This window comes from Eschrichtius robustus, chromosome 19 (genome assembly GCF_028021215.1).
Source record: "Eschrichtius robustus isolate mEscRob2 chromosome 19, mEscRob2.pri, whole genome shotgun sequence".
NCBI lineage: Eukaryota > Metazoa > Chordata > Mammalia > Artiodactyla > Eschrichtiidae > Eschrichtius > Eschrichtius robustus.
Window position 1 is genome coordinate 54,144,812 of NC_090842.1, and position 14,808 is coordinate 54,159,619.

Consider the following 14,808-nt stretch of genomic DNA (forward strand, 5'->3'; position numbering starts at 1 on the left):
AGGAGCTTAAGTTCTGAGAGTGGATGAGACTACTATAATTGAAAGGTAGATCTCTTGAGGACAAATTAGAGAAATAAGACTGAGAGTCCAATGAAACAATATACATTAAAAAAAAAAAAAAGTTGTGTGACTATTATGTATGAGGCACTGTTCCAGGCAATATGGCCAGAGTGGTAAAAAAAACAGACTAAGTTGGAAATAAATAATCACTTAGAGAATCAGGATAAGAATGATTCAGTGTTTTACCCAAACCAAGGGATGATTTCAGGAAAGATGATCAGCCGTATAACAATGAACCATGAAAGTTTAATGGAAGAAAATGGTAACTATGGAATTATCAGTCTGTGCCAGGACGAGTGAGCTTTAAAGTTAATAGCTAGACTCATGGTGAGAATGGGAACTTAGAGTTAGCATAGCAAACAAATCTGAAATACTGTAAAAGAAAGGGAAAGAAAAAGCAACTAAGAAGAGAAATATTAGCCAAGAATTTTTTTTCTTTTCTCTTTTTTTTTTTTAAATTTCTTTCTTTCTTTCTTTATTTTTGTCTGTGTTGGGTCTTCGTTTCTGTGCGAGGGCTTTCTCTACTTGGGGCAAGTGGGGGCCACTCTTCATCGCGGTGCGCGGGCCTCTCGCTATCGCGGCCTCTCTTGTTGCGGAGCACAGGCTCCACACGCACAGGCTCAGTAGTTGTGGCTCACGGGCCTAGTTGCTCCGCGGCATGTGGGATCTTCCCAGACCAGGGCTCAAACCCGTGTCCCCTGCATTGGCAGGCAGATTCTCAACCACTGCGCCACCAGGGAAGCCCTGAATTTTTTCTTTCTTAAAGATAGATTTAAAAATGCCTAAAAGAAATCTATTCAATGGCTAAAAGATAAGGGACCTAGAAAGCTAAAAAAGGATACAAATCAAGAAAAAAGATCTATAAGAAGGAAGGAAAAAGATCTAAAAGAAGGAAGACTTAATTTTGATTAAGAGTGGCAACTATCTTTGATAACACCAAGCAAACTAAGAAAGTCTATTATATAGGGAGAGTGACATTTGAAAGTGATTTAAATTTTTTGCAGGCACAATAGTCATTTCAATGGTTAGGAACCTTTAAAAAGACACTACCAAAATATTTCAAAGATGTCACCCACCACGTGACCACTTTAAATTTATTTTCCACTAGATTTCATCTTCCTGAGAGTCAGAAACTCACCTAAACAGGTATGACCTGTAAACGATGTCCATGGCTCTTCTCCTCGTTCCAACTTGAGGATCACGTCAGGCTTGGTCATGTGACACCCTGATTAAGGGAAGATTTGGATTAAGTTGCTTAGGCGTCAATACCTTTGAAAAATCAATAAGGTAATTTTCAGTACTGCAAATTAAGATACTCCTTTGTGTAACAGTAAATTTAACACCTTGCACTATGCAAGTGAAGACACAATCATCCTTTCTGTCAACCAAAAAGAATGCATCACCTCTTATCCCTGAAATCAAGATCACACATATTTTAGGCATCTTGAAAGGAAATGCATGCTACTGGAAGTTTCAAAGAGAGTTTTTCTTACCCACAGAAACTAGGTGGCAATAGTTTTCCAACATCACATCCATGTATAGCATCTTCTGAGCAGGGTCCAGGTGCTGCCACTCCTCCTGACTAAAGTCCACAGTCACATCTTTGAATGACACTGATCCCTGTAACAGTTTGGAACTGTGATCAGAACAAATTGACGAGAAATTGGGGACTAGTTTTGATCCTGTTCCTTTGTGGCATTCTTATGAAACTTGTAAAGAATGCCTACCATTTTTCTTGTTTTGTGATCTAAATAGTAAGGGAAACAAAAATCAAGGTAGAAGTACTTGCCACCAAATTTATTTAATAACTCATTCTAAAAATGTTTATTGTGAAGTCACTTTGTAACACCAAATTGGACTAGTTTACTAGGGTGCCAAGATATACAAAACACTGTCCCTGTTCACAAGAAGTTACAACCTCAAAGCATGTAACACATACCTTCAAGAAAGTATGTGTCAGCACAAATCTACAAGAAGGTGTTATGGGTACTATAACAGAAGTATGTACAAGATAACAGTGTATTACAAGGGCAGAACAATTTTTCAGGCTTCACTGAGGAAGTAAATTTTTTCCTCTTCAAGATTAATGTGTTATGCAGGAAGAATATAGTTTTAAAATGCATGGGAATGACTTTGGGCATCCAGTAATAATAGAGTGAATTGTTCAAGCAAAAATTGGAGGAGAGTTTATCCTTAAAGGGCAGCAATGAGTAAGAATTGTTAGGTTTGTGGCTTTTTTGCATGAAGGTACCCCAAAGCCCATAGCTCTTCAGGTGAAGAGCTTCCTCAAAGGTGACAGGGGACAGAATTGAGGGCTGGCAGATGAGCTGGAGATTTAGCGATAAATTCTGGAAGTGAAAGAACTACAAGAAAAATGAGACCCCAAATCTGAGTATAAACTCTGCCATAACTCCAGGTTGATAGTTAAACTAAGCAATTGTTAGAGAGATAACAGGAGGCTTAGCAAAGAGCAAACAGAAAGACACCAGAAAAGAGTTTTGAAAAACAGAAGTGTACCTAGTGAGATTTGGAGATTTCTGCATTTTTGATTAACAGCGTTCCACAACCTGCTCATAGCTTAAGCAGAAGAAAACTGAAGCCTTATTGGACTGAGGTGTCAGAAGCTGGAGCTAACAAAAAGCAGCAGGAAGTATAAGGGGTGAAACACTGAAAGAAAGAGAACTGCAGAAAGTCAGCCCCCAAATCTAAGTATAAATATATACCAAATTCTTTGAGAGCTAAAGTACATGAACACAGTGGGAATCTACCTCCCATCATGGGACCAGGGTAAAAAGCAGCAGGTGGAAGCTTAAGGGACCTAGCTATCAGTTGCTTCACACTTGGGGTGGAAGTGGAGGGGCAGGGAGGGCAGAGTTTGAAGTTTGATTCCAAGCAAGTTAATCGTCTGCTAGAACAACAACAAAAAACAATAATCCTCAGAAAAACAGACATACAGAATCCAGATTACTATAACATATTACTCATGACATTCTGGTTTCTAGCAAAAATTAGACATGTAAACAAAACAAAACACAAAAAGAGGGAATATGACCCATATTCAGAAAAAGTTCATGGAAACTAATTTCTAGTGGACCCAGGTATTGGACTTTGCCCCAAAGGCTTCAAAACAGCTGTTCTAAATGTATCCAAAGAAGAAATGAAAAACCTGGCATGGAATCTTGAAACATAAACTGCGAAAAAAGCATGAAGTGAAAATTCTAGAGTACAGTAACTGAAATGAAAAAATTCACTATGTAGGCTCAGTAGCAGACTAGAAATAGAAAAAGGAGCAGTCAGTAACCTTGTAAATACAGGCATACCTCAGAGATATTGCAGATTCAGTTCTAGACCACTGCAATAAAGTGAGTTGCACGAATTTTTTGGTTACCCAGTGCATATAAAAGCTACATTTACATTATACTGTAGTCTATTAAATGTGCAATGGCATTATGTCTAAAAAACAATGAACATGCCTTAATTAAAAAATACTTTACGGCTAAAATGTGCTAATCATCACCAGGGCTTTTAGTGAGTTGTAATCTTTTTGCAATACTAACATCAAAGATCACTGATCACAGATGACAACAAATATAACGAAAAAGTTTGAAATACTGAAGAATAGCCAATGTGACAGAGACATGAAGTGAGCAAATGCTGTTGGAAAAATGGCAGCAATAGACTTGCGTTAAATTCAGCATTGCTACAAACCTTCAATTTGTAAAAAATGAAATATCTGCAAAGTGAAATAAAAGCAAAATAAAATTAGGTATGCCTATATATAACTAGATCAACAGAAATTAATCAATCTGAATAGAAAGGGAAAGAAAAAGAAAAAAATGAATACACTCACAGAGAGCAGTGGGTCAATTTCAAAGTAATCCAACAGAGGTGTAATTGGAGTCCCAGAAAAATAGGGGAAAAAAAGGGTCTGAATAATTTTTAAGGAAATAATGGCCTAACACATTCAAAGTAAGCAAAAACTTAACTTACATATTGAAAAAGCTTAATGAACCCCAAAAGGATAAAAACAAAAGAAAACCACACTCAGGAAATCCTAATCAAACTGCTAAAAGCCAAAGAGAACATCAACCAAGAATTCTGTACTGAGCAAAATTACCTACTGAAAATAAAGTCAACATAAAGCTACTTTCAGAAAAAATCTGAGAGAATTCATCACTAGCAAAACTGTACCATCAAAAATGGTAAAGGAAGGTTTTCAGGCTGAAAGTAAAAATGACATCAGATGATAAACAAGGTCTTTAGGAAAGAATGAAGAGGTTAAGAAAATTTGTATATAAAAGACTATAAATATTCATTTCCTTCCTTATTTAAAAAACATGAGTGTTTCAAGCAGGGGTTGGTGAACACTTTCTGCTGTTTTAGTATGAACGCAACCATGGACAGTATATAAAATGAATGAGCAAAGTTGTGTTTCAATAAAACTTCATGTATGGACACTGAGATTTAAATTTCATAAAACTTATGTAGGTGAGAAATATTTTGATTACGTAGGTCAGAAATATTTTGATTTTGCACTTTTTCAAACATTTAAACTGTAACTATTTTAAACTCACAATCTATACAAAAACACATAGCAGACTGTTTTTAGCCTCTGGGCTGCAGACCCTTGGTTTAAAGTAGGCATTCTAACACCATTTATTACAAATATAAATATCACATACATGGCGAACAAAAAAACAAACCACGGGGAAGCCAGTAAATGAAAATACAATGTTGCAAGTTGACATATTTTACTTTAAGTAATTCAGTACTATCTCTAAGTAAAACATGATAAGTTAAAGATGCATACTGTAATCCCTAAAGCAACCAAAAAAAAATAATGCAAACTGATATAACTACAAACTCAACAGAGAAATAATTAATTATGAAAATGTATTGCTTGACACAAAATAAAACAGGATATAGGAACAGATGCACAAAAACAGGTTAGGAGTAATCTTAAATGCATATTATTAAATGTAAGAAGCCCAATCTGAAAAGGCTACATAATATATGATTTTAACTATATAACATTCTGGAAAAGGCAAAACTATGGCGATGATAAAAAGATCAGTGGTGGGACTTCCCTGGTGGTGCAGTGGTTAAGAATCCGCCTGCCAACGCAGGGGACATGTGTTCGAGCCCTGGTCTGGGAAGATCCCACATGCCGTGTGGATGCCCATGAGCAACTAAGCCCACGAGCAACTAAGCCCGTGCACCACAACTACTGAGCCTGCGCACCACAACTACTGAGCCCGTGCACCACAACTACTGAAGCCCACGCGCCTAGAGCCCGTGCTCTGCAACAAGAGAAGCCACCGCAATGAGAAGTCCGCGCACCGCAACGAAGAGTAGCCCCTGCTTGCCGCAACTAGAGAGAGCCCAAGCTCAGCAACGAAGACCCAACGCAGCCAAAAATAAAAATAAAATAAAAAAATAATTAAAAAGAAAAAGATCAGTGGTTGCCATTGCCACATATTATAGAGGAGAGGGAGAGATGAACAGGCAGAGCACAGAGGATTTTTAGAGCAGTGAAATTAGTTTGTATAATATTATAATGGTAGATACATGTCACTATATATTTGTCAAAATCCATAGAATATATAACACCAAGAATGAACCCTAATAAAAACTATGGACTTTGGATGATAATGATGTATCAATGTAGGTTCATTGATTTTAACAACATACCACTCTGGTGTAAGATACTGATAGTAGGGAAAGCTATGCATGTGTCAGGGGGTAAGGGCATAAATGGAAACTCTCTGTACTTTCTGCTTAATTTTGTCTGAACCTAAAACTGCACTAAAATATAAAGTATAGTTAAAAGATTAAAATAAAACAGGTTAGGCAATCAGAAAACAAAGAGTGAAATGGCAGCCCTAACTCCAACTACAGGACTAAACACTCCAACAAAAAGACCGAGATTATTAAAATGTATAAAAAATCAAGACTCAAAATATTTTCTGTCTTCAAGAGACATACTTTAAATACCATAGACACAAATAGGTTTAAAATAAAAGGATGGGAAAAAAAACATAAAAACATTAAACATGGGAAAGCTGATGGGGCTATAGTAAAAGAAGCTGAGGAGTATTACCACTACAGACAAAGAAGAACATTTCCTGATAATAAGAGTAAATACATGAGGAAAATATAGCAACTACAAATGTATATGTACTTAAATAACAGTTTCAAAACACGAGGCAAAAATTGACAAAACTAAAATGAGATTTTAAAAAGTCTAAAATCATGGTTGGTGTTAATGTTTGTCAGTAACTGAGAGAACTAGACAAAAGGGGGAAAACCTGTAGAGATTTAGAATCTCTAAAGAATACTGACACCTAATGCATTTGATATTTAGACCACCACTTTCAATAATTTCACAACACATTTTTTTCAAGAGTAAATGGACTATGCACCAAGATAGAACACAAACAAGTCTCAACAGATTTAAGACAAATCATACAAAGTATGTTTTCTGACTACACATGAACTAAATTAGATATCAATAAAAATAGCATATCTAGAAAAGCCCCAAATGTTTGGAAATTAAACAATACACTTCCAAGTAACCAATTTAGGGTCAAAGAAAAATAAAAAAATTTTTTTTCATAAAATATATTAAACTAAATGCAAATAGATCGAATTTTGAAGATGCAATTAGAATAGGCTAAAAGAGAAACTTATAAGTTTAAATGCTTATATTAGAAAACAAGAAAGATTTAATATCAATTATTTAAACTTTTATCTTAAGAAGCTTTAAAAAAGAATAAGTTAAACTAACCCCAAAGCAAGTAAAGGCAATAGTTAGGAAAAAAGGAAAAATCAGTAAAATAGAAAATAAATAAGCAATAGGGAAAAATCAATGAAACCTAAAGCCAAATCCTTGAAAGTGTCAATAAAATGTGAAACCTCTAGTTAGATGGATTAAAAAATAAAGAGGGATGTTACACATGGCCATTATCAGATCCTACAGATATTAAATAGATAAGAGAGAATTATAAACAAATTAAAGGCAATAAATTAGACAATGTAGATGAAATGGACAAATATTTTAACTTAAAAAACATGTTACCAAAAGAAAAAAATCTGAAAACCCTTAACTATTAAAGATACTGAGGGACTTCCCTGGTGGTCCAGTGAAGTCCACTTCCAATGCAGGGGGCATGAGTTTGATCCCTGATTGGGGAACTAAGATCCCACATGCTGCGGGGCAACGAAGCCTGCGTGTGCCACAACTACTGAGCTTGCACACCTCAATGAGAGAGCCTGTGTGCCGCAAACTACAGAGCCTACATACTCTGGAGCCCGTGCACCACAACTAGAGAGCCCACACACCCTGGAGCCCATGCGCCACAACTAGAGAGAAGCCCATGTGCCACAACAAAGAGCCCATACGCCACAACAACAACAACAACAAAAGATCCCGCATGCCTCAAAGATCCCGCATGCCACAACTAACACCCAATGCAGCCAAAAAACAAACAAACAAAAAGTAAACAAAAGAAAAACAGGGACAAGAATCAAAAAACAAATGGGAAAACAAAAAAATAGCAAGATGGTATATTTAAACACAACTTACTGATAATTCATTAAATGAAAATGGACTAAAAACTCTAATTAAAAGGTACAGTATCAGGAGTTACCTGGTTAGGATCCTGGGTGTTCACTGCCATGGCCTGAGTTCAATCCCTGGTTGGGGAACTGAGATCCCACAAGCCATGCGGTACAGCCCCACCCCCCCACCCCAAAAAAGGTAGAGTATCAGACTGGAGATAAAATACCAAAATATATACTCTCTGTAACAGACTCATTCTAAATATTAAATCATAGGTAGGTTAAAGTATAAAGAATGGAGAACAGGTATACTATGTAAATACTAATTGAAAGAGATCAGCCAATATGGCAGAATAGAAAGACCTTGATTGAGCTCACCTCCTCTCACAAGCACACCAAAATTACAACTATTTACAGAACAACCATCAGTGAAAATGACTGGCACCTACAAGAAAAGATCTACAGATAAAGAAGGTACGACAAGATGTGTAGGAGTGAGGTTGTGATGTAGTCAAGTTCCAGCCCCCCAGGTAGGCTACCCATGAATGGGAGACTAATTATAATTGCAGAAGCTCTCCCCAAGGAGTGAGGGATCTGAGCCCCATTATCAGACTCCCCTGCCCCAGGGGTCTTGTGCCAGGAAGACAAGCTCCTAGAACATTTGGCTTTGAAGGCAAGTGGGGCTTACTTTCAGGAGTCCCAGAGGGCTAGGGGAAATAGAGACTCCACTCTTAAAGGCACAGACAAAAATCTCACATGCTCCAGGAACCAGGGCAGAAGTGGTAATTTGAAAGGAGCCTGGGTCAGACCTATCTGCTCATCTCGGAGAGTCTCCCAAAGAGGCCAGAGGCAATTACAGCTCACCCTAGGGACAAGACACTGGCGGCAGCCATTTTGGGGAGCTTGTTCTACAATGCAGACACTGTGCTAGCAACCTCCATTTTGGATTCCTCCCTCTAGCTTATCAGCCTCAGGACCCATCCTCCACCCAACAGCCCAAAGGTCCTAGTACATAGATGCCTCAAGACAAGCAACTAACTTGGTAGGGACAAAGCCCCACCCACTAGCAGACAGGCTGCCTCAAGACCTCCTAACCCCACAGCCGACCCTGGACATGGTCCTGCCCAACAGAGGTCCCAGGACCTAGCCCCACACACCAGTGTGTAGGCACTAGAATCAGGGCCCCCAGGGCCCTGCAACCAGACCCTGCTCCACTCACCAGTGGACAGGCACCAGCCCCAGAATGCATGGTCCCACACACCAGTGAGCCTGCTCTAGAGTTGGGACCAGTCTCAACCACCAGCAGGTGGACATCAGTCGGACAACCACAGCCCTGTAGCCTGTAGACCCAGCCCACCCACCAGCAGGCCAGCACCTACCCTGGGACTGGCTGGGCTCTGACCCCACCCACTAGCAGGCCAACACAAACTTTGGGACATGCCTCATGCTGCAGTGTCAGAAAATGGCCCCTCTCACCAGTGGTCAGACACGAGTTCTGGGACCCCTGGGCTTGGCTGCCACACCCCAGGACCTGGCTTCACCCACCAATGGTGGACACCAGCCCCAGGGTCTCCTGGACTCTGCCCACCAGTGAGCTAGCACTAGCCCTGGGGTCACCTGGGGTTTCCCAGCCAGTTGCCTTAAGACCTGCCCCACCAACCAGCGGCCAGCAGTCTCTGCACAAGGCAAAGCCTGGCAACCAACCAGAACGGAGGCCAACCAAGCCTACAAGACCGCCCACAGTAAGCAATCTGTCACAACAGAAGGACCCATGCAACCCAACAGGGGGCACCCTAGAGCATACAGCTCTGGTGATAAGATGGGCGTGCACTGCTGGGACACACAGGACATCTACAAAAGGCCACTTCTCCAAGGTTGGGAAAGGTAACCAAACTACCAGATACACAGAAATAAAAACAGCAAGTTAGGTAAAATGAGGTGAGAGAGGAACATGTTCCAAATGAAGAAACAAGATAAAACCCCAGAAGAAGAATTAAGTGAAGGGGAGTTAGGCAATTTACCTGAGAAAGAGTTCAAAGTACTGATCATAAAGATGATCAAAAACTCGGGAGAAGAATGGATGCATAGAGTGAGAAGTCAGAAGTCTTTAACAGAGTGTTAGAAAATATAAAGAACAACCAAACAGAGATGATGAATATGATAAATGAAATGTAAAATACAGTAGAACAAATCAACAGTAGACTAAATGATGCAGAGGAACAGATCAGTGAGCTATAAGCAGAGTAGTGGAAATCACTGCCACTGAACAGAAAAAAGAAAAAAGAATGAAAAGAAATGAGGACAGTTTAAGAGGCCTCTGAGACAACATCAGGACACTAATATTCACATTACAGGCACCCCAGAAGGAGAATAGAGAAAGGGGCTAACAATATATTTGAAGATATAATAGCTGAAAATTACCCTAACTTGGGAAAGGAAACAGACATCCTAGTCAAGGAAGCACAGAGAGTCCCAAACAGGATCAACCAAAAGAGGAACATGCCAAGACTTACTGTAATGAAAATGGCAAAAATTAAAGATAAAGAGAGAATATTAAAAGCAGCAAGGGAAAAGCAACAAGTTACACATATGGGGACTCCCATAAGGCTATCAGCTGACTTTTCAGCAGAAACTCTGCAGGCCAGAAGGGAGTGGCACGATATATTTAAACTGATGAAAGGGAAAAAGCTACAACCAAGAATACTCTACCTGGCAAGGCTCTTGTTCAAATTTAGTGAAGAGAGCAAAAGTTTTACAGACAAGGAAAAGCTAAGAGTTCAGTACCACCAAAACAGCTTTACAAGAAATGTTAAAGGGACTTCTCTAAGCAAAAAAGAAAAGACCACAACTAGAAACATGAAAATTACGAAAGGAAAACTCTCATATGGTAAAGGTATTAAACCGTCCATGCACAAAGCTAATAGATTAAAACAAAAGTAGTAAAATCATCTATATCCACAATAAGCAGTTAAGGGATATCCAAAACAAAAAAAAAGTAAAATATAATGTCAAAACCAGTAATTGTGAGAGGAGAAGAGAACAAATGCAAGGTGGTTAAAATGCATTTGAAATTAAGAGATCAGCAACTTAAAACAATCACATATACATATATACATATACACACACACGTACATATATTGCTATATAGAAACCTCATGGTAACCACAAGCCAAAAATCCATAATAGATACACACACAAAAAAGAGGAAGGAATCCAAACATAACATTAAAGATTGTCACCAAATCACAAGAGAAGATAAGAAGGAACAAAAAAAACTACAAAAGCAACCCCAAAACAATTAACAAAATGGCAACGAGAACATATATTGAACATATCAATAATTAGTTCAAATGTAAATGGATTAAATGCTCCAATCAAAAGACAGAGTGGCTGAATGGATACAAAACAAGACCTGTGTATATGCTGCCTACAAGAGACTCACTTCAGATATAAAGACACAGACTGAACATGAGATGGAAAAAGGCATTCGTGGAAATGGAAATCAAAAGAGAGCTGAGGTGGCAATACTTATATCAGACAAAATAGACTTTTAAACAACGGGTGTTATAAAAGACAAAACATAATAATCAAGGGATCAATCCAAGAAGATGTAATAATTGTAAAAATACATGCACCCAACATAGGAGGACGTAAATATATAAAGCAAGTATTAAGATATAAAGGGAGACACTGACAGTAACAAAATAATAGTAGGGTACTTTAACATACATCAATGTGTCTATACAAAGAAAAAAAATCAATATGAAAACAAGGGCTTTAAATGACACATTAGTCCACATGGACTTAACAGATATACACAGAACATTCCATCCAAAAGCAGCAGAGTACACATTCTTTTCAAATGCACATGGAACATTTCTCCAGGGTGGACCACATCATAGGCCACAAAACAAGTCATGGTAACTTTAAGAAAATTGAAATCATGTCAAGCATCTTTTCTGACCACAATGCTATGAGATTAGGAATCAACTACAAGAAAAAAAAACTGCAAAAAAACACTAAAACGTTGAGACTAAACAATATACTACTAAACAACCAATGGATTAGTGAAAAAAATCAAAGAGGAAGTTAAAAAAATACCTGGAGACAAATTAAAACACAAACACAATGATCCAAAATATGGGACACAGCAAAACAGTTCTAAGTGGGAAGTATATAGCAATACAGGCTTATCTCAGGAAACAAGAAAAATCTCAAATAAAAAACCTAAACTTACACCTAAAGGAACTAAAAAAGAACAAACAAAAGCCAAAGTTAGTAGGAGGAAAGAAACCATAAAGATCAGAGCAGAAATAAATGAAATAGACACTAAAAACAAACAAACAAAAACAACAGAAAAGATCAATGAAACTAAGATCTGGTTCTTTGAAAAGATAAACAAAATTGATAAACCTTTAGACAGACTCATCAAGAAAAAAGAGAGGGTCTAAATCAGTAAAACCAGAAATGAAAAAGAAGTTACAATTGACATCACAGAAATACAAAGACTCATAAGAGACTACTATGAACAACTCTATGCCAATAAAATGGACAACCTAAAAGAAATGGAAAAATTCTTAGAAATGCACAATCTCCCAAGACTGAACCAGGAAATAGAAAATATGAACAGACCAATTACCAGTAATGAAACTGAATCAATAATAAGAAAATTCCCAACAAACAAAATTCCAAGACTAGATGGCTTCACAGGTGAATTCTAACGAACATTTAAAGAAGAGTTAACACATATCCTTCACAAACTATTCCAAAAAATTGCAAAGGAATGAACACTTCCAAACTGATTCTATAAGGCAGTGTCACCCCAATACCAAAACTATACAAAGACATCACACAAAAAAGAAAATTACAAGCCAATAACATTGATGAACACAGATACAAAGATCCTCAACAAAATAATAGCAAACTGAATTCAACAATACATTAAAAGCATCATACACCATAACCGAGTAGGATTTAACTCAGGGATGCCAGGATGGTTCAATATTCGTAAATCAATCAATGTGATATACCACATTAACAAACTGAAGAATAAAAACCATATGATCTTCTCAATAGATGCAAAAAAAAGCTTTTGACAAAATTCAATATCCATTTATGATAAAAAAAAAAACTCTCAAGAAAGTGGGTATAGAGGGAACATGCCTCAACATAATAAAGTCATATATGATAAGCCCATAGCAAACATCATTCTCAATGGTGAAAAGCTGAAAGCATTTCCTCTAAGATCAGGAACAAGAAAAGGATGCCCACTTTTATTCAACATGGTATTGAAAGTCCTAGCCACAGCAATCAGACAAAAAAAGAAAGAAAAGGAATCCAAATTGGAAAGGAAGAAGTAAAACTGTCACTGCAGATGACATGATACTATACATAGAAAATCCTAAACACGCTACCAAAAAACTACTAGAATTCATCAATGAATTTGGTAAAGTTTCAGGATACAAAATTAATATACAGAAATCTGTTGCATTTTTTTTTTAATTAATTAATTTATTTATGGCTGTGTTGGGTCTTCGTTTCTGTGCGAGGGCTTTCTCTAGTTGCGGCAAGCGGGGTCCACTCTTCATCGCGGTGCGCGGGCCTCTCACTATCGTGGCCTCTTTTGTTGCGGAGCACAGGCTCCAGATGCGCAGGCTCAGTAATTGTGGCTCACGGGCCTAATCGCTCCGCGGCATGTGGGATCTTCCCAGACCAGGGCTCGAACCCGTGTCCCCTGCATTGGCAGGCAGATTCTCAACCACTGCGCCACCAGGGAAGCCCTGTTGCATTTTTATACACTAACAATGAACTACCAGAAAGAGAAATTAAGGAAACAATTCCACTTACAATCACATCAAAAAGAATGAAATACCTAGGAATAAACTTACCTGAGGAGGTAAAAGACCTGTATTTGAAAAACTATTAAGACACCGATGAAAGAAATCGAAGATGACAGAAACAGGTTGAAAGGTGTACCAGGTTCATGGACTGGGAGAATTAATATTGTTAAAATGACCATACTACCCAAGGCAATCTACAGATTCAATGCAATCCCTATCAAAACACCAATGGTGGGACTTCCCTGGTGGTCCAGTGGTTAAGACTCTGTGCTTCCAACGCAGGGGGGTGCAGGTTTGATCCCTGGTCAGGGAACTAAGATCCCACATGCTGTGTGGCGCAGCCAAAAAAACCAAAAAAAATACCAATGGCATTTTTCACAGAACTAGAATAAATAATTTTAAAACTGTATGGAAACACAAATACTTCGAATAGCCAAAAGAATCTTGAGAAAGAAGAATAGATCTGGAGGTATCACACTCCCTGACCTCAGACTATACTACAAACATAGTAATCAAAACAGTATGCTACAGGCCTAAGAACAGACACACAGATCAATGGAACAGAATGGAGAGCCTAGAAATAAACCCATGCACTTATGGTCAATTAATCTATGACAAAGGAGGCAAGAATATACAATGGAGAAAAGACAGTCTCTTCAATAAGGATTGCTGGGACAATTGGACAGCTATGTGTAGAAGAATGAAATTAGAATATTTCCTAACACCATATATAAAAATAAACTCAAAATAGATTAAAGACCTACATGTAAGACTAAAACCATAAAACTCCTGGAAGAAAACACAGGCAGAAAAACACTCTGACATAATTTGTAGAAATATTATTTTGGATCTGTCCCCTAAGGCAAAGAAACAAAAGTAAAAATAAACAAACGGGACGTAATTAAACTTTAAAAGCTTTTGCACAGCAAAGGAAACCATCAACAAAATGAAAAGGCAACCTACAGAATGGGAGAAAATATTTGCAAATGATATGACCAATAAGGGGTTAATATCCAAAATATAAGCAGCTCATACAACTCAATATCAAAAAAAACCAAAAACCAAAACAAAACCAATTAAACAATGGGCATTAGATTAAATGGACATTTTTCCAAAGAAAACACAGAGATGGCCAACAGGCACATGAAAAGATACTCACAATCACTAACATCAGAGAAATGCAAATCAAAACCACAATGAGATATCAATCACCTCACACCTGTCAGAATGGCTAACATCAAAAAGACCACAGACAACAAATGTTGGCAAGGATGTGGAGAAAAGGGAACCCTTATACACTGTTGGTGGGAATGTAAATTGGTGCAGCCACTAGGAAAAACAAAAACTA

The 14,808-nt window shown here is 37.9% G+C and overlaps 1 protein-coding gene across 1 annotated transcript in view; it reads right to left on the reverse strand.

Annotated features, from left to right (window-relative positions):
• ZNF567 (zinc finger protein 567) overlaps nt 1-14,808 on the reverse strand; it is a 28,578-nt gene that overhangs the window by 4,688 nt on the left and 9,082 nt on the right. The window contains exons 4-5 of the mRNA XM_068528522.1: nt 1,554-1,680; nt 1,199-1,285 (exon numbers count right to left, since the gene is read on the reverse strand). Of these exons, the coding sequence (XP_068384623.1) occupies nt 1,199-1,285; nt 1,554-1,680 (214 nt within the window). The remainder of the gene's footprint in view (nt 1-1,198; nt 1,286-1,553; nt 1,681-14,808) is intronic.